Source organism: Microtus oregoni, unplaced genomic scaffold (genome assembly GCF_018167655.1).
Source record: "Microtus oregoni isolate MIOR12 unplaced genomic scaffold, Mior012 000033F_ref0000390, whole genome shotgun sequence".
Lineage (NCBI taxonomy): Eukaryota > Metazoa > Chordata > Mammalia > Rodentia > Cricetidae > Microtus > Microtus oregoni.
Genome location: NW_024543092.1, coordinates 25,024,885 through 25,045,760, shown reverse-complemented (window position 1 = coordinate 25,045,760; position 20,876 = coordinate 25,024,885). Strand labels below are relative to the sequence as shown.

General features: G+C 42.5%; 1 protein-coding gene across 5 annotated transcripts; it reads right to left on the bottom strand.

Annotated features, from left to right (window-relative positions):
* Positions 1 to 1,895: 1,895 nt before the first annotated feature.
* Positions 1,896 to 20,393, bottom strand: LOC121466523 (TATA-box binding protein). Of its 5 annotated transcripts, none has more exons than XM_041680278.1 (9): positions 20,319 to 20,393; positions 19,035 to 19,084; positions 15,741 to 15,910; positions 14,549 to 14,925; positions 12,536 to 12,623; positions 6,368 to 6,459; positions 5,310 to 5,477; positions 4,068 to 4,162; positions 1,896 to 3,163 (listed from the first exon to the last, which is right to left on the bottom strand). In XM_041680278.1, the coding sequence occupies exons 3-9, from the start codon at positions 15,792 to 15,794 to the stop codon at positions 3,084 to 3,086; spliced, it is 954 nt and encodes a 317-aa protein (XP_041536212.1). In that variant the 5' UTR covers positions 15,795 to 15,910; positions 19,035 to 19,084; positions 20,319 to 20,393; the 3' UTR covers positions 1,896 to 3,083. The 5 variants fall into 5 exon arrangements, with proteins under 5 accessions (XP_041536212.1, XP_041536211.1, XP_041536209.1 ...); XM_041680277.1 differs by having other exon boundaries at positions 15,741 to 15,905; positions 20,319 to 20,380; XM_041680275.1 differs by having other exon boundaries at positions 15,741 to 15,905; positions 20,304 to 20,378.
* Positions 20,394 to 20,876: the final 483 nt, after the last annotated feature.

The window sequence follows — 20,876 nt, the reverse complement described above, 5'->3', positions numbered from 1 at the left end:
GACAAAGAGATGCCAAGTCTGACTTCACATCCCAAATTATCAGTAATCCTGTCCACTCAAAATGTATTACAGAAGGGTCTGAATGCTGAGACTTTTAGAAGTCAATATACTAAAGTATTTATAAACAGCAAGGGCTGTTATTTGGGAACATCCCCAGGTGGTATCGACATGAACTTACCCAGCCAGGTGCACTTAGGAGTACGACCTTGGAGGCCCAAGGATTCAAGGCCACCTCAGGCCACAAACAGTGCCTGATCAGTCTGGGCTAGATACAGCAAGATCCCTTCTTACTACACTATCTTGGTTGGTTTTTGTTAGTTTGACACAAACCTAGACCTATCTGGGAAGAAGGAATCTTGAGAAAATAGTTCCGTAAGATTGACCTATAGGCCAGTCTGTGGGGTACACTCTTGATCAATATGGGAGAGCCCAGCTCAATGTGGGTGGTGCCACCCCAGGGCAGGCTGAGTGAGTCAGTGGCAGCGTTCTTTCACAGCCCTTCCTTCTTTAGCTCCTACCCCGTCTTCCCTTCATGAAGGACTACAACTAGAAGCTGAAATAAGCCCTTTTGTCCCAAGCTGCTGTTGGTCACAGTATTTTATCACAGCAGTAGAAAACCTAACTAAGACAGTCTTTCTCAGAAAGAATGCTGCATGTGTACTCTAGGGACAGCACACTTTAGTGCATGCTAATCTGCAATCCGCTTATGGCCTTCAGAATTAAAGGGTTCTACTCTGGGGGTAGGTCAGTCACAGAGGTTATTCCCTGCAGGCACAAATCCTGTGTTCTAGCCCCAGTATGTCAAAAATAAGGATAAAAAATATGCATACTACAGAAATGGTTAAATGAAAACCTTGGCAAGACACAGTGGCTCATGAGACTACCATCCCAGCTATTTGAGAGAGTAAGGCAGAATCACTGAGTTCACGGCCACCTGGGCTGTAGGAGTCTAACCGTGTCACCCTGTCTCAAACAGAACAGGAAAGAAGGAAAAAAAACAAGGCACTTTAAAGTCCCAGCCACTTAAATATTAAAAATAAATACCAGAAAGAAGAAACAAGATTACTACTTTTCAAAATTACCACGTGCCTAGAACTTAGGGTTCCAATGCATTAAACTATTAACAGCAGTAACGGGAGCTCAATAAATAGATTGGAAAAAGTTAAATATAAATTAGTATTTTTCCTTAAAGTGTTATGAAAAAATAAGAAACCATGTTGAAATAATTAACTTTTATGACATGAAAATGCTCCATATAAAAAGAATTATAAAACCTAAAAAAAAAAAAAAAAAAACATCTTGAAGAAACGTACTAGAATGATGTCCTTCCCAAACATCAGTAACACCTGGGAGGTGCAGGAAGGGGTACTTTATATACTTCTGGGGAGCTGGGCTCTAGTACTGATTTGTCAAAACTTGGAATACATAAATGGTTTATATCAATTCCCCTTGTAAAAGTATATTATAGAAATTTATGTATTCAAAATACACATATGAGAATACCTGGGCCATACTGCATAATAGTGTGCACTAGAGGTAACAAGGACCATCATTAAGGGAATGGTTCAAATCAAGGTATTTAGGACATTGCTGTTCTTGGAAGTATAACTGACACACTGACTGTAAGGGCTAAAAACAAGTCACCAAAGTTTTGAACCAAAAACAAGATAAAAAGTAGCTCCAAAGGACGGAATTGCACATTAAAAATTTAAAGAGCAACACACCTTAACACCCTAGTCCACAGTTCTTTCCTACCCTTGGTCCTGAGTGGCACGGTAACTTGTGAGCACTGAGGACTGAAGCCTTACTCTCCCAACTGCTGGTGTTCAGTGGCACTCCTCTCAGCCTTGTTACCTCAGAATGGTACCTAGTAACCCCAAGTTCCAGGGGCTAATGCCACTGAAAACAGTCACTCATTAGTGTCCCCTCTGCCTGCTGCCATATCAGGTATACGGGAGAGCTCAGGCATAATCTAGGTGAGGGTGAGAAGACACTAATCTGGAAGTTACCTGGGGAAAGAACAGCTAAGGATGGAAAGACTTCTTTCTGATTGCACATACTCTGAGCTGTGCACAATGTACTTTTACAATTAAAAAACAGGACATAAAATGCTCCCAAATAACCGAAGGCTTCATAAGTGTCCATCTTGTATTCAAGAGAAAATAGCCATGACAAAAATGCTACATCAGAGAAGCTAGCTATCTGTGGACAGGACGCCAACTTCCACGTCGGAAGTACTCAAGAGCCCTCCCATGTCCCGTACCAGCTAGGAGGCCCCGGTGAAGGCTGAAAAAGGAACAGAACATAACTAGTTGGGTGAAGATCCAGACACTATAGAGTATCGAAGGAGTAAGAGGGTGTTCAGTGTGGATCATAAAATCAGTGGCGTGTCCATTTTCACTGCAACAAACAAAAACAAAACAAATGACAAGCAAACAAAACAGTGGTCTCAGGCATTATATCTAAAATAAATCTCTTTGACAGTATGATCACATGACTCTTACAAGGTTTCGTTTATAACAAAAATCTAACAATTTACAAGCTGCATGTTTCTGTGCAGAGCCCTCTGGAGAAAGAAAGTATGTACATTTATTTTGATTAATACAACTATTCAGTTCTGCAATACTGGGAAGGAGGAATGTATCTGGCACAAAAATAACTCCTTAGAGTTACAAACTAGAAAACAACACTTTTAAAAAAAGATTTTTTACTTTTCTGGTAGAAATATAAAAACTGGCTTATGTGGGAAAAGTTAAAATAAAAAGTCCAATTGTACAGGTGGCTTGAATACTTAAAAGTTCTGTCCCTTAAACCAGCAAATTCATCAACAGCAGTGTTTAAAATCTAAATATAAATAAGTAGGCAGAGCTGCCCGAATAGCAGCACAGAGCAAGCGGCTCACAGTGATGCTGCAGGGCGATCTCAGTGCAGAGGAGGTAACCTGTCCAGTGTCCGCAGTAGGACACAGTGTCACTTCATGCTGCCACCTGTAGCCGAGTGTCCTTCTCACAACTGTACCATCAGCGGCACCAGAACTGACGCATTTAAAAACAAGTGGTGGGGGCAGTAATGCATGGCAGCCACTATGTGGTCTTCCTGAATCCCTTTAAGATGGGGTAGATGTTTTCAAATGCTTCATAAATTTCTGCTCTAACTTTAGCACCTACAAAGACACATTGGAATAGAAATGAGATGATTAAGTAACATTTCTTAAAATAGAAAGTAACATCGCTGCCTTAAAATAAAGTCACAAGTACAGTTCTCTCCATACCCAGTTAAGACAAACTTGCTGTGTACACCAGGCTGGCCATGCCATGCTCTCCAGCTCTTGTTTTTAAAACCATTTATTTATTTATTTATTTATTTATTTATTTTTGGCAGTTTTAAAAAAAATGAGATTGGTAGAGGTGGTGGTGCACACCTTTAATCCCAGAACTCAGGAGGCAGAGGCAGGAGGATGTCTGTGAGTTTGAGGCTAGCCCAGTCTACAGAGTGAGTTCCAGGATAGGCCTCCAAAGCTACTGAGAAACCCTATCTTAAAAACCATTAATATACATATAATAAAAATAAACCTGGTGACTTTTAACACCCCAGACCACCATTCCTCACCACAGTTGGTCCTGGCCAGGATCCACAAGTCAGCAAGGCAATACCCACCCCCTAGCCCACAGTTCTTTCCCACACTTGGTCCTGGGTGGCATGGTAACTTGCAAGCACTGAGGACTGAAGCCTTACTCTCCCAACTGCTGGTGTTCAGTGGCACTCCTCTCAGCCTTGTTACCTCAGAATGGTACCTAGTAACCCCAAGTTCTAGGGGCTAATGCCACTGAAAACAGTCACTTACTCATGTCCCCTCTCTGCCTGCTGCCATGACGCATACTCTAGCTGAAGACTACAACTGTAGCAGGACTCTGCAGTTCTCACTCTTCCCCCTTCTCATGGGGGTCAGGATGGAAGGAAAATGTAAACAGAAACATCCTTACAAGAGGCTAGACAACTGTCCCAACACAGAAATGCTATCCCAAAATTCTCTGCAATTTTGTTACACTACTTTCCTTTTAACTTACCTGTTAATACAACTTTTCCAGAAACAAAAATAAGGAGAACAATTCTTGGTTTGATCATTCTATAGATTAATCCAGGAAATAATTCTGGCTCATAGCTAGAAAGGAAATGGGAAGTCATCAGTTTTTGTATAAACACAACAAGGCCTTGTGAAGTACTGGAAATACTGAGTGAACAAGCCAGATGTCTACAAACAGGACAAGAGATGAAAACACTTTAACCAAGCAAGAGCCGCATGTCATGGGTATGACGACCAACTACATGCTGTCCTATCACGTAATGCTGTCTTCACAGAATCCACATTTTCTGATAAAGACAAGAGGGTATACTCGTTCTCTGATCCTCATTAGATTCACTCTGGGCAAGTCTAGGGATAATAGTTTATAAAAAAATCTCACCACTCATCCTAAAAGCTGAGAGTGACAGTCAGTCAGCCTGGTAATCATATCTTCCCTCCCTGAATAGGAATGTTCTAGAGCTGTCAGTTTTTCTAACAGGGTGACTTAACCAGAGTGATAAACCAAACATGAGCTCAAAGATGAGCCTACACCCTGAACTGACATTAATCGATGAAATTCTATCCTAGTGATTTTGGGTTTATTAGTTCAATCTGATGAAAGGACCTGTCTGTTTTATGTGTGACCTGGAAATAAATGAAGGGCAGGCCTCCAGGAGGAAGAGCAACATTGAATGGATATCTAAAGCTCAAACAGGAGTTCTATGTTGAAAATTGAACCTAATGTGCCAGGTAAAAAATTGCCCTGGGCAAAGGCCCTGAAGCAAGAGAAGTATGCTGAGTGTGGGGAGGTGGTGCAGCTGCAAGCAGGAAACAGATACTGAGACGAGGCTGTGAGCAGGGATGCTGAGGAAGTGCTCACCAGAGAATGACAAGCAATCATAACAGACAGCTCATCCCTGCTGCCATCTTATCCTCTGCTAGTAATGTTGACAAAGAAGATTCAAACTGGGAGAAAAGTGGTAGAAGAAACTACAAATTCATGTATTTAAATGTCTTTACTGACTACAGAAGTGAACGTAAGTCACTCCAGTGAAGGGGCGTATGGGTGTCACTAAGTGACTAGGGGAATAGGAGCTGTGAGGGCAGCAGAAAGTTCAGTATAATTGCTTACCAGTAGCACATTCAACTTGCAACTACATCATAGACTTAGAAACTGAACGTCATGAATGTGCTTCTTCCTGTATGATGCCTGAGGAGACTCTAGATGGATTCCTCTCAGACCTACCTACTGAACTGCTGGTGGGTCAGCACAAGGCCTTCCAGCCTTATGGGGAACTTCACATCACAGCTTCCCACCATGTTTTGGATCTTGAAGTCTAAGAACTTAGCTGGGAATCCCAACTTCTGCACAACTCTAGCATATTTTCTCGCTGCTAATCTGGATTGTTCTTCACTGCAGGAAGGATAAACAGTGAGTTATGAGCAGAACCCTAATGGAATAATTAAGAATAACTTAAACAGAGTCTAAGTTAGAAAACGAATTAAACTATCATTGTGTCTTTAACAGAAACCATATTCTACCAAAACATCAGCCATGAACTTACGACATTACTGACAAGTCCTAGATTTAAAGGACGTGATATAGCATATGATTCAGTTATGATCACTGTTAATACATTCTGACCCACAAATTTCTACTGAGATGAAAACTTCATTTTCATAAAAAAAAAAAAATTACTAAGGTCGGATGGTCATGGCTCATACCGTTAATCCCAGCACTTGGGAGGCAGAGGCAGATGGATCTCTGAGTTCGAGGTCAGCATGGTCTACAGAGTGAGTTCCAAGACAGTCAGGGCTACACTGAGAAACCCTGACTCAAAAAACAAAACAAAACACCAAAAGCAAAACTAAAAATTAAAAAAAATGTATACTAGTAAAATTTACTATTGACAAATATACAAATTCTGTTCCCTTACATCAAATTTCTGTCCATTCTTAGGACACCATTATTGGGTGAAACTGTGACTTTCCAACTTACAGAGCTTTCATCTGAAAAGCAGGGTGCAAATACAATGCTACAACCAAAGTATCAGGGTAACAGTAAGAAGATGCTATTCAAAGTGATTAGGATAGTCCAGCTAGCCGGTGGTGGCGCACGCCTTTAATTCCAGCAATTGGGAGGCAGAGGCAGGCAGATTTTTGTGAGTTTGAAGCCAGCCTGGTCTACAGAGCGAGTTCCAGGACAGTCAGGACTACACAGAGAAACCCTGTCCCGAAACAAACAAAACAAAAGCGCTAGCCTGATAACCGCACCCCTCAGAAACAAAGAAACCCTTAAGGTACCTCTTGGCTCCAGTGCACACCATTTTTCCAGAGCTGAAAATCAGGGCAGTTGTTCGTGGCTCTCTTATTCTCATGATGACAGCAGCAAACCGCTAAAATGGTCAGAAAGAAGCATTAAAGCTGCACTTCTGATTAGTTTCTGTGAGCGAAGAAAGCTCAAGTATTGTAGATCCTGGGTGAAACTCTCCTGGGTACACCAGATATTCCTGTCAATGTATTTAAAAAGTATCTTTGCGCACACCTTTAATCCCAGCACCCAGGAGGCAGAGGCAGGCGGGATCTCTGTGAGTTCAGGATCAGTCTGGTCTATAAAGTGAGTTCCAGGACAGGCTCCAAAAACTACACAGAGAAACCCTGCCTTGAAAAACCAAAACCAACCAAACAAAAGTGTCTTTTAAAATGTTTTTGTTTCTTATTCCTTTCCTCACACTTATCTACGTTTTTTGGGTATTTCTTTATTGGGCAGTTTTTAAAAATCTCCTGATCTTTTCTCCTTTCTGTTCTTTTGAACTTTCCAAGTTTGTCCAAATAAAGCAATCCATTAGTACCAAAGTAAGCACTACAGAAAATACCGACGGAATGCGACACACAAAGTAAAAGACAGACAGAGAGCTCTTATGAGGAACAGATGGATAAATGAGAACCAAGAAAGAATCAACCATGCAGATTCAGTAAACTAACTCCTAGCGATGACAGCTGAGAAAGCCAAGAAAAACAATCAACAAAATTCTAGAAATCAGATAGTATTTTTTAGTAAGCGCTCCAAATGTAAATGGTCTTACCTATCCAATTAAAAGACAAAGACTAGTTGTTTTTCTAATCCCACCATTTGCTGACTGCAAGAAACACACCTCAATGGCAAGGACACTTGCAAACTGAAAGTAAAAGCAAGGAAAATGATACACAAAGCAAATGGAAACCGAAAACAAACAGAGGTAGGCTTCAAGCCAAAAATAGACGAGATGAGGCTACCATCTTAATATGGTGACTGGTTCATCAAGTAGATATAAGAGCTGCATATACTAAAAATAACAAAAACTTAGTTAACTAAAAGTGAACAGTGGCCAATCTGAGTCTTTGTAGTTAATTTTCTGGTTAGCCTTATACGCAACTAAAAACCTGGCCATGAAATAGGGCTCACGTGTTTCCTACATTTAAGACAGTTCTTTCCCTCGATCTAGATGCTGTCACATTGCCAGTTTCAATAAGACACACAACTGATGAAATCACAGTACAAAGCTGGGCACAGTAAAACGCACTTTTAATTCCAGCATTCAGGAGGTGGAGACAAAAGGGTCTGAGTTTGAGCCATAAAAATGAAATCATAGTATAAAGTAGCAACCCTGTTACAGATAGAAACACAAGGCAGGCAAACATCTAGAACAGTTGTGAAACCTGGGACCTCTCTTGGTTTGGCTATGCACCTGGCAGCCCGAGACCCTTACCTGCATGAAAAATACATATACAGCCCTCTCCAAACCTAGAAAGACTCCCAGCTACGCAGATACACACACACACCACTTCAAACAACGGACTAGGTTTCTCCTTCCCTTGATGATCATCACACACAGTCTACGCAGATACACACACACACCACTTCAAACAGTGGACTAGGTTTCTCCTTCCCTTGATGATCATCACACACAGTCTACGCAGATACACACACACACCACTTCAAACAGTGGACTAGGTTTCTCCTTCCCTTGATGATCATCACACACAGTCTACGCAGATACACACACACACCACTTCAAACAGTGGACTAGGTTTCTCCTTCCCTTGATGATCATCACACACAGTCTACGCAGATACACACACACACCACTTCAAACAGTGGACTAGGTTTCTCCTTCCCTTGATGATCATCACACACAGTCTACGCAGATACACACACACACCACTTCAAACAGCGGACTAGGTCTCTCCTTCCCTTGATGATCATCACACACAGTCTACGCAGATACACACACACACCACTTCAAACAGCGGACTAGGTCTCTCCTTCCCTTGATGATCATCACACACAGTCTACGCAGATACACACACACACCACTTCAAACAATGGACTAGGTTTCTCCTCCCCTTGATGATCATCACACACAGTCTACGCAGATACACACACACACCACTTCAAACAACGGACTAGGTTTCTCCTTCCCTTGATGATCATCACACACAGTCTACGCAGATACACACACACACCACTTCAAACAACGGACTAGGTTTCTCCTTCCCTTGATGATCATCACACACAGTCTACGCAGATACACACACACACCACTTCAAACAACGGACTAGGTTTCTCCTTCCCTTGATGATCATCACACACAGTCTACGCAGATACACACACACACCACTTCAAACAACGGACTAGGTTTCTCCTTCCCTTGATGATCATCAAACACAGTCTACGCAGATACACACACACACCACTTCAAACAACGGACTAGGTTTCTCCTTCCCTTGATGATCATCAAACACAGTCTACGCAGATACACACACACACCACTTCAAACAATGGACTAGGTTTCTCCTTCCCTTGATGATCATCACACACAGTCTACGCAGATACACACACACACCACTTCAAACAATGGACTAGGTTTCTCCTTCCCTTGATGATCATCAAACACAGTCTACGCAGATACACACACACACCACTTCAAACAACGGACTAGGTTTCTCCTTCCCTTGATGATCATCAAACACAGTCTACGCAGATACACACACACACCACTTCAAACAACGGACTAGGTTTCTCCTTCCCTTGATGATCATCACACACAGTCTACGCAGATACACACACACACCACTTCAAACAATGGACTAGGTTTCTCCTCCCCTTGATGATCATCAAACACAGTCTACGCAGATACACACACACACCACTTCAAACAACGGACTAGGTTTCTCCTCCCCTTGATGATCATCACACACAGTCTACGCAGATACACACACACACCACTTCAAACAACGGACTAGGTTTCTCCTTCCCTTGATGATCATCACACACAGTCTACGCAGATACACACACACACCACTTCAAACAACGCACTAGGTTTCTCCTTCCCTTGATGATCATCAAACACAGTCTACGCAGATACACACACACACCACTTCAAACAACGCACTAGGTTTCTCCTTCCCTTGATGATCATCACACACAGTCTACGCAGATACACACACACACCACTTCAAACAACGGACTAGGTTTCTCCTTCCCTTGATGATCATCACACACAGTCTACGCAGATACACACACACACCACTTCAAACAACGGACTAGGTTTCTCCTTCCCTTGATGATCATCACACACAGTCTACGCAGATACACACACACACCACTTCAAACAATGGACTAGGTTTCTCCTCCCCTTGATGATCATCAAACACAGTCTACGCAGATACACACACACACCACTTCAAACAACGGACTAGGTTTCTCCTCCCCTTGATGATCATCACACACAGTCTACGCAGATACACACACACACCACTTCAAACAACGGACTAGGTTTCTCCTTCCCTTGATGATCATCACACACAGTCTACGCAGATACACACACACACCACTTCAAACAACGCACTAGGTTTCTCCTTCCCTTGATGATCATCAAACACAGTCTACGCAGATACACACACACACCACTTCAAACAACGCACTAGGTTTCTCCTTCCCTTGATGATCATCACACACAGTCTACGCAGATACACACACACACCACTTCAAACAACGGACTAGGTTTCTCCTTCCCTTGATGATCATCACACACAGTCTACGCAGATACACACACACACTTCAAACAACGGACTAGGTTTCTCCTTCCCTTGATGATCATCACACACAGTCTACGCAGATACACACACACACCACTTCAAACAACGGACTAGGTTTCTCCTTCCCTTGATGATCATCACACACAGTCTACGCAGATACACACACACACCACTTCAAACAACGGACTAGGTTTCTCCTTCCCTTGATGATCATCACACACAGTCTACGCAGATACACACACACACCACTTCAAACAACGGACTAGGTTTCTCCTTCCCTTGATGATCATCACACACAGTCTACGCAGATACACACACACACCACTTCAAACAACGGACTAGGTTTCTCCTTCCCTTGATGATCATCACACACAGTCTACGCAGATACACACACACACCACTTCAAACAACGGACTAGGTTTCTCCTTCCCTTGATGATCATCACACACAGTCTACTCGATCATTCTCCAGTTGTGTCCAAGGACAAGGCACGGAGTGGGTGGGGCTGACTGATTCAGTCTCAATGCTTTTGATGCAATAAGGCAAACTGTGTCCTCTGAGTAACCTTTTAAGGGAAATCCCCTACTGCCACCTTCTGCCCACGTAAAACTGGGCATGCATGCCATTAATACCAGTTGTATCATGGGAGGAGACAACAGGTAAGTTACATAACTTGAATCTGTTTGTCAAATAGAAAATCACACCCCTAACAACCTATAAAATAGTGCCCCAGAAAGTAATCTGGGACTCGAGTCCTTTCACACTCATGTGGCTGATCTGTACTAATGCCTATAAATGAATTTCACCAGGATCAGAAGTGTGAGGCTCTTCATAAGAGGTCACCTAAGGAGCTGTGACAGGAGCAGCGGGAGGAGCTCCCAGGAGGATGCACAAGATACTCCCACAGGAAGAAGTCAGAGACTCTATGCAACCTCAACTTACAGGATACAACAAGGGGGAGAACCGAGACTCACAGGTGAAGACAATGGACAAAAGTAAAGCCGGGGTACGGAGACCAACAGCCAGGTTAAGGCCTCGGAAACCGTAAGGCTCCCAGGGACTTTACTAGAACTGTGTGTTTCTCAATGACTTACCACAATGTAAAAGGACAAAAAGCCTGATTACAATCACAAGTCTTTGGCCTTGCTAGACCAGTGTTCTATCACTAAGCCAGACTCTTAAATTCCTGCAATTTCTCTATCAGAAAAGCTATTTGTGTCCATACCACCACATGTAATTTTGTCTATCAGCAAACCTTCAAAGTTACACAAAGGTGGGAAAATGTGTAATAAACTTGTACTTCCAGCCAACAATTATTAATCACTGACCAACCTTTCTCCACCCATGCAAACCATCCCCAGCTCTCCCACGGGATTATGGACTGGGTACCACAGATATGTCATCAGATAGGCTTCAGGATATAAATGGGATATTCTGTTTTCCAACTTCTTGTGGTACCCTCCACAACATAAGTGTATGTATGTAAACTTAGTTTATTATATGGATTTCTACAAATGGAGAGGGATATACATAGTAGGTATTCAATAAAACACAAGTTGAAGAACTGAGAATGCAGCCAGGCAGTGGTGGTGCACACCTTTAATCCCAGCACTTGGGAGGCAGAGACAGGTGGAACTCTGCGAGTTCAAGGCCAGTGTGGTCTACAGAGCGAGTTCCAGGACAAACAGGGCTACAAGAGAAATCCTGCCTTGAAGAACAAAACAACAGTTTGGTTTAGTGGGCAGCACTGCCCTCGTATGGTTGAGGTCCTAGTTAAAATCACAATACTGCAAAAACAGGAAAACAGAACAAAATGAAAAGTCCCAGAGGGGCTGGAGAGATGGCTCAGTGGTTAAGAGCATTGCCTGCTCTTCCAAAGGTCCTGAGTTCAATTCCCAGCAACCACATGGTGGCTCACAACCATCTGTAAAGAGGTCTGGCGCCCTCTTCTGGCCTTCAGGCATACAGACAGAATATTGTATACATAATAAATAAATAAATATATATATAAAAAAAAAAGTCCCAGAATGAACTTTTCCTAGACACTAATCATAAACATAAAACTACTCATTTTGCTTGAATCAAGAAACAAGCACAAGGGGCTGGAGAGATGGCTCAGCGGTTAAGAGCATTGCCTGCTCTTCCAAAGGTCCTGAGTTCAATTCCCGGCAACCACATGGTGGCTCACAACCATTTGTAATGAGGTCTGGTGCTCTCTTCTGGCCTGCAGGCATACAGGCAGACAGAACACTGTATACATAATGAGTAAATAAATAAATATTTAAAAAAAAAAAAAAGAAACAAGCACAATACAAACTTTCTCACCTACAGATTTAGGAAGAATTTTCTGTTTATCTTATATAGTCTCAAACACATGAAAATGGGTCTGACCTTGGGATTATATTCAGCATTTCGGGCACGAAGTGCAATGGTCTTTAGGTCAAGTTTACATCCAAGATTCACCGTGGATACAATATTTCTATAAGAAATTTAAAAACATAATTACTTAAAATATTTAACTTTTAAACAAAGAGGGCAATGGTCTTTAGGTCAGGTTTACAACCAAGGTTTGCTATGAATATAATATTTCTGCAAGAAATTTGGAAACAAAACATGATTTAGATTGATGATCCATTATTTTTCACCAGGCTTTAGTAGTAATAATAATAAAAATAACAAAACCAAACGAAAAACTCTGCTGACTCTAAATGTTTTAAAAAGTGCCACATACCAGATATTCCCACTTAATACCCAAAACGTACTATCAAGTGGTAACTGTTATTCCCACAATCAGACAAAGCCACTGAGCCTCCATGGAATGCACTGCATTTGGCTTGGGATGCACATGACTGCCAAGTGGAGGAGCCAGAACTTGTGTGTCTCAGGAGCCATGCTTTCCTGAGCTCTCAAATACTACCAACATTAGCTCACTAGTAAGTCAATATGGTAAAACAGGAAGATGTGCATTTTCTCAATCTTCCCAAAATGGAATTCAATGTCTTTAGCAAGGGAAGAAAATACCTGTACTCTGTTCTGTAGTTACCACTGTAAGTCATGTTAAATCACTAGCAGGCTAGGGAGACAGCTCCATTTGTAAAGAGCTTGTGGAGTTCAATCCCCAGAACCCGTGAGAGTGATAATGTGCACCTGTAATCCTAGTGCCAAGGAGACAGAGACAGGCAGATTTCTGAGGCTCACTGGCTAGTCAGCTTAGCCCAACCAGCAGTGACCAGGGTGGAGATATGATTCTTGAGGTTCTCCTCCAGCATACATAGGGAAGTTGCATGCACACATGCACAGAATTCATCATTCCCCACCTGGGTCTAAAAGACTGTTTCATGCCACTGTATCCCAGTCTCAAAGCATTCTATGCAGTAACAGTGGTTCTCTGTGTAGCCCTGGCAGTGCTGGAACTCACTCTGTAAACCAGGCTGGCTCTGAACTCACAGAGATCTTCCAGCCTCTGGCTCCCAAGTACATGCTCTGTGGCTATGGAGATAAGTGTATGTCCTAGGCTGGTTCTAACAGATGATTTTAATCAGAATACAAAGCACAATGCCTATGGGAGTCAAATAGGAATGAAAAATTAGTGTGGAGCAGTACAGACTTTGTCTAAAGGAGAGCTAACAGGGCTTATCTCTCTAAAATTATAAAAATCAAAAGTAATCTTAAAATTGTATACAGGCAATGTGTAATAGTCAAGATTCATGATTATATACCATGTAACTTAAAAATGATCTGGCATGGCTTACAAATGACAATTATGTATGTAAAAAGAAAGTTGATCTCAAAGTAGGAGGGAAGATCAGCTAACACAAACTGAACAGTGTTGTCTGCAAAGAACCTTTAGTCAGGCTATCAGCTTCCTTAAGTGGAATCTACACACTTGTTACTGAGGAGTATCTAGATTTGGGTTGTTTCAGGAAGAAATAAAAAAAGCCCATGCCTCCTACCCCTTAACATGTGTGAACTACTTCACTTAAGCAGAAACATATTTCAAGACAAGAACTGCCATGCTCACAAATCTCCAAAGATTGGACAAGCCTGTGATACAACTGGCTGTAACTCAGACAATTAGCTACAGAGAAATGTCCACAGTATTGATGAAACTCAACTTCATTTCAGTGGCCCCAACACATAAACACAACTCCATGTCTAAGGAAAGGCTCTGCTGAGAACACTGCCTCATTCTGTGGTTTCAATTCCTTGCCAGGAGCAGATGAAGCCGCACTATAACAGAATTACCTTAAGTAAATCCACGGTCTGAAAGCAAACAGTGTAATACCATTGAGAGCCTCCTCTGGTGCAGGGGACAGAGGACATAAAAAAACATGTGTGCGCATGCATGCATGCACACACACTGGAAGAGGGAAAGCGAGAGCACACACGCTAAGAGGTACTCACTGCAACTGTGGTACGATCCCAGAGCTCTCAGAGGCTGGTGTGGCAGGAGTGATCGGGGTCATAGGGGTCATTGGTGAAGGATACAAGGGGGTGGTGCCTGGCAAGGGTGCAGTGGTCAGAGTCTGGGAATGGAAGATCTGTGGAGTCTGGCCTGAGGCACCCTGTGTGGGCTGCTGAGATGCTGATTGCTGAACTGAGGCTGCTGCAGTTGCTACTGCCTGCTGCTGCTGCTGCTGTTGTTGCTGCTGTTGCTGCTGCTGTCTTTGTTGCTCTTCCAAAATAGACAGACTATTGGTGTTCTGAATAGGCTGCGGAGTAAGTCCTGTGCCATAAGGCATCATTGGACTAAAGATAGGGATTCCAGGAGTCATGGCTCCCTGTGGAAAACAGAGAGAATAATTAAGACATTAATGTTTAGTAGTATAGGCTCTTTCTACTGGAATCCAGGGAAAATGTAAAACCTGATGCTTTCTGAATAGGTCTTGAATTACTAGGAATTACTCTGAGATGCATCACTTTTCTTTTGTGGCACTAAACACAGCAGATGAGTACTTAGCATATGGAGTCTGTTATTTATAATATACAAGACAGATGCTTAGCCACCCAAGCATATCTAGATAGTAAGGACAAGGCAAAGGTGCATGTCCCTATGTAAAATGCAACCCAGGCTATGAGGATTAGCTACCAAAGCCTGTTAAATACTGTTAACTGCCTTTTCTATAATGCTTCTGTCTTACAAGCATTGCTAGATTTAGTAACTATTTATGTGGAAGTAGGAAGAAAAAGGACGGCAAAATTAATACTGAATTAGTAACAAATAATCTAGGTCTAATTCTATTGCAACCACACACACATTTTATATAAAAATTAATGTTTAACTTTGTAAGCAGATTTTGTTGTCATCTTGGGCTAGGGAGGTGACTGCAACAGAGTCAAGAAGGAATCTTCTTGAGTAAATGAAATAAATGTTCTACAGCTCACACAGATAGAAGTCTTCTAAATTAGGTTCCAAATAAACTCCCCAAGCAGAAACGCATCATGCCTACCCAAAGCAGAAACTTCCACAAAGTAAAACAAGCTTGAGAAACATACAAATCCATGTTTAAATCTGGGTGGCTAACGTGTACCTTCTTCTGCTTTCTCTTAATGGGACTATGTCAGCCCTCCTTGCCCCCACTTCTTGCTCTTTTACCTGTGGGGAGGCCAAGCCCTGAGCATAAGGAGGAAGGCTGTTGTTCTGGTCCATGATTTTCACTTCCTTCAGTGTTCAGATTTTTCCTAGAGCATCCTCTGCAAATTCTCCTTAGAAACGTCCTTAACTTTCCGGGTTATCTCCACACACCATGAAACAGTGATGCTGTGCTTGAAAAAAAAAATGTTTTAAGTTTAAACAAGTTTCATGTTCATACAAAACACACACACATGCTGAGTGGTGGTGGTGTAAGCCTTTAATTCCAGCACTCCAGGAGGCAGAAGCAGGCAGATCTCTGAGTTAGAGATCAGTCTGAATACAGAACAAGTTCTAGGACAGGTACCAAAGCTACAGAGAAATCTTATCTCAAAAAACTTGAAAAACAAACAACAAAAACAAAACACATATACAAGCTATCTTGGAGAAATCTATATCCTTTAATTCCAAAAGCCTAGTCCATGTTTCCTGTGACTCATATAAAACTGCCAACAAAACTATGTTACTATGTAGTTAAATATTCTAATAGTACTTAACAATAAGGTGTTAAGGTCAGTAATAAAAACTTTTGGAAAAAGGGCTACCAAGAAATGGCTCAGGAAGTACAGGCTGTCAATTCTGACACTCAGAATTTACCCATATGGTGAAAGGAGAGAACAGATTCTCACAGGCTGACTGTTGACATAAATGTAATTCACTTTATATTTTATATGTGTGGGTATTTTGCCTGCATGTATGCTTGTGTACCACTTGCATGCCTGGTACCAGCAGAGGCCCAGAAGAGAGGGTCAGATGCCCTGTGACTCATATAAAACTGCCAACAAAACTATGTTACTATGTATTAACAGATGGCTGTGAGCCACCATGGTCATATATATACTTAAAATAAATATGGGTCTTTGGATATACAACTTGTAACTTTGAAACCTGTATGCTATAAATGTTTAGATTAAGATCAAATTGTAGGGCAGGAGAGATGGCTCCAACCTGGGTTCTCTGGACGAGTAGGCAGTGCTTTAACCTCCGAGCCATCTTTTTTTAAGAGTCAGAATCAGGGACCAGCCCTTTGCAACAACCCCTCACCCCACCCCCAGCAAAAGATCTTTTGCAGGGTATGGGGGAACACCTAGGGAAAACAAATTCCTAAGTGAACTGTACTATCAGAGAACACTTATTAAGTACTGTTTCTACAGCACTATTAGATCAATGCTGGTTTTTAAATATGCTGCTCTGTTTTATACTCTTCGCAATGTCTCAAGCATAAAGTGGCATAAATATTAAACTGGATATAATATGCTTTAGGTAATCATTTTTTTGTGTTCCAATTTTAATTAAAGACAGATTAAACAATTAATTTTATAAATGCAATGTTCTTAACTCCTTAGAACACATTAATAAAAACTATGCCTGGAACTGGGCTTCTTAAATCATCATCTCTTTGGTGATCATGGATATGCAGTATGATTAAGAGACTATGAAGAGCTTTTTTTAAAATTTGTAGTGGCAGCGACAGAACCAAGAGCCTCATAAATACCAGGCAAACGAAAGATCAGTTCAGTTCATGCAGATCGATAACTTGCTCAGAGATGCCATAAGGACTGTATGAACGAACAATGAATGAACAAATTGAATTAGCTATCAAATCAAGATGAGTCTAACTGCTGGGCGGTGGTGGCATTCACCTTTAAAACCAGCACTTGGGAGGCAGAGGTTCAAGGACAGCCTGGTCTATAGAGTAAGTTCCAGGATAGCCAGGCTACACAGAGAAACTGTGTGTTGGGGGTTGGGGAGGAGATAAGTCTAACTATAGACACATAGTAAGCACAGAACAGACATTAGTTATTGCACTTAAATCTTTATAAAAGGACTTTTGTCTTACGTGTATGAGTGTTTTGTAAGCATGTATGTATGTGCATCACACATGTGGTGCCTGCAGATGTCAGGAAGATGGTATTGGATTCCCTACAACTGGATTTTCAGATATTTGTGAGTCACGATATAGGTGCTGGGCACCAAAGTCAGGTCCTCTACAAAGGCAGCAAATACTCTTAACCATTGAGTTATCTCCCCAGCCTGACAATCGATCTTATTCTAAACGTTTATCATCAACTAACATCACACAAGACATACAGGCTTCAAGTTACAAGTTGTATATTCAAAGGTCCGCAGTCATGTTAAGTACATGCTGGTACAGGCCTTCTGAGGTCCAATGAAAGAATGTCACAGTCACTACGAGAGGACAAAGGACCCAAACGATGTTCATACAAACTCACTATTGAAAAAATGAAGAGATGGGCTGGAGAGAAGGCTCAGAGGTTAAAGTACTGTGTGCTCTTCTGGAGGTCCTGAGTTCAATTCTCAGCGACCACATACATAGTGGCTCATAACCATCTGTAATGAGATCTGGTGCCCTCTTCTGACTTGCAGGGATATATGCAGGCAGAACACTGTATATATAATAGGTAAATTTAAAAAAAAAAAAAAGAAAAGAAAAAAGAAAAAAAATGAAGAAATGCCCATTTCTGAGAGATACTAGATATACGAGAGATACTAAGGTTACAAGAAAATTACACTTTTTCTGATATTACCAGAAAAATGTATTTATTATTCTCTAACAAAAATGTTCCAGATACAAAGATAAAGAAGATACAGTCTTTAGCAATATAAAAAGATACATATAACTGTAAAAAAAATAGCAACACTAAAATCGCAGGTATTTACTAAGACACAAGAAAGCTGCAATCAGCACACATGTCTTCAGATCTGTGCCTGGTGTGCAGTACATAATCATCACACATGTCTAATCAGGACACACGTCTTCAGATCTGTGCACATAGAACTGGGCCTGGTGTGCAGTACATAATCATCAGTGAATGCTATGAAAGGAAGAACACAACTAAAGTCAGGGGTTGGAGAGATGTTCAGCAGTTAAGAGCACTGTTTCTCCCCAGAAGGCCTAGCACCACATGGCTGTTCAAACTAGCTGTAATCCAGTCCTAGGGAATCTAGTGCCCCCTTATGTCTTCCATGGGCCCCAGGCATGCATGTGGTACACATACAGGCAAAAACATTCACAAACATAAACTTTTTTTTTTTTGTTTATTTTTTCCGAGACAGGAGACAGGGTTTCTCTCTGTGTAGCTTTAGAACTAGCTCTTGTAAACCAGACTGGTCCCAAACTCAGAGATCCACCTGCCTCTGCCTTCCCAGTGTTGGGATTAAAGGTGTGTGCCACCACCGCCTGGCTCACATACGTAAGTCTTCTTAAAAATTAAGAAAAACACTAAAGTCACATACCCTTTTGAGAGGCCAGATCTTTCACAAAGCAGGAGCAATTTAACACGGATCTAGCAAGAGGAACAAAAAAAATACAAATCAGCATATATACCAAAGTGAAAGGCAGACAAAGACTACGAGAGCATGCAGTATGTGACAGACTTAGTATGGAAAGCCACTACAGGAGGTGACACAGCAGCTATAGGTGGGTTATGTAACTTGGAGTGTTATTACACAGGCAATGGGATTAAGTTATAGGATTTGGAAGTGTAGGTGGGGAGCTCCTTTGTCAAGAGAAGATAAATCTGAGAAAACTGGAGACTGAAAATTCAATTTCTGAGGTCACTGCTTTAGTTGAGCCAAAAAGATAATGAAGGTTGGGTTTAATGTCCAAAGTATAATCAGGGATTTATCGAGATCACTTTGTGCAAATGAAGTTCACCGAACCGGTTGGTTATTATTATTATTTATTATTATTACTTGAGGCAGGTTTTCTCTGCAGCTTTGGAGCCTGTTCTGGAACTAGCTCTGTAGACCAGGCTGGCCCCGAACTCAAGAGATCCACCTGCCTCTGCCTCCCGAGTGCTGGGATTAAAGGCCTGCACCACCACCGCCTTGCTGAACCGGTTGATTATTCAAGACGAATATTTGTCGTATGCTATGCAGAGGTCATCTCACACTTGCAGACGATATAAATCATCTTTCCTCAACGTATCATAAAATAGGGATAATCACTACACTAACTTATTTTTAGGCTCTTTTCCAGAGTTTTCATCTTTTGGAAACTAAGCCATCAAATTGAATATTTGAGAAACCTATTCTGCAGTCTTCCAAGTGTCTGCCTAACCCTGTCACGCGTCCTTTCCCAGAAAAGCCTACCTAGAGTTCTGGAAAACCACGCTAACCTGAGCCTAGAGACGGTGAGCACAGTGTAAATAAAGTAGCGCGTGTTTATACGTTGATTTCAAGTGAACTTGAATCTCAGGCTTCTGACCAGACGGTCCTTAATGAGGGAAAAAACGCGGGGCCGCATGCCTGGGTAAAACGGTCTCCTAGCGGGGGCAGCAGCGGAGGCGTGCGGCGCCGCCCGGTGCCAGCCCCCCGGAAACTCTCACGCTTGGCACAGGGTTTCCAGACCGCGCCGGAGCGGTGGCCCAGTGACTGGTACTCGCCGATCAGCCACAGCACGCGCGGAGCGCCGCTCCCCGCTCGGCCGCGCCCCCATGCCAAGTCCCCTCCGGCTGTCCCGGGGACCCCCTCAAAGCGGAGAAAAGGCTGACCGACCGTTACCTGGACCGCACAGACCTAGCCAAACCGCCAGCAGGGACCCGCCACCGCTACCGGACTCGACCCCGCTGGAGCCCGACGCAATCTGATGCCGTCACTTCCGCCCGCTGTGCTCTGGCCTGGGACGCTTGTGTGTGTGTGTGGGGGGGGGGCCTTTCCGAAAGGAAACGAGGGGGCGGGGCTCCCAGCAGTTCCGGGGCGGGGCCCCGTGACCATTCCGAACTGGGCGGGGCCCCGTGATCATTTTGAGCAGGTTGTTGTCAAAGGCTGGAGACGTGCGGAGTGTTTAGAGCTAACAGTTGGAGATGTGGCTTTAGGGATCAAACTCAAGCAAGCATTCTATCACTGAGCTACAGCCTCAGTCTTCCATGCTTTGTTTTTAGAAAGGGTTTCTCTGGGTAGCCCTGGCTGTCATGGGATTCCCTCTGTAGAAAAGGCTGGCCTCAAACTCAGAGATCCTCCTGCTTCTGCCTCCGGAGTGCTGGGATCAAAGGCGTGGGCTAACATGCCCTGCTAGTGTACCATGGTTTTTAAGCTCACAGTGTTACCAAGGGTACTTGGAAGCTCACCATCTCC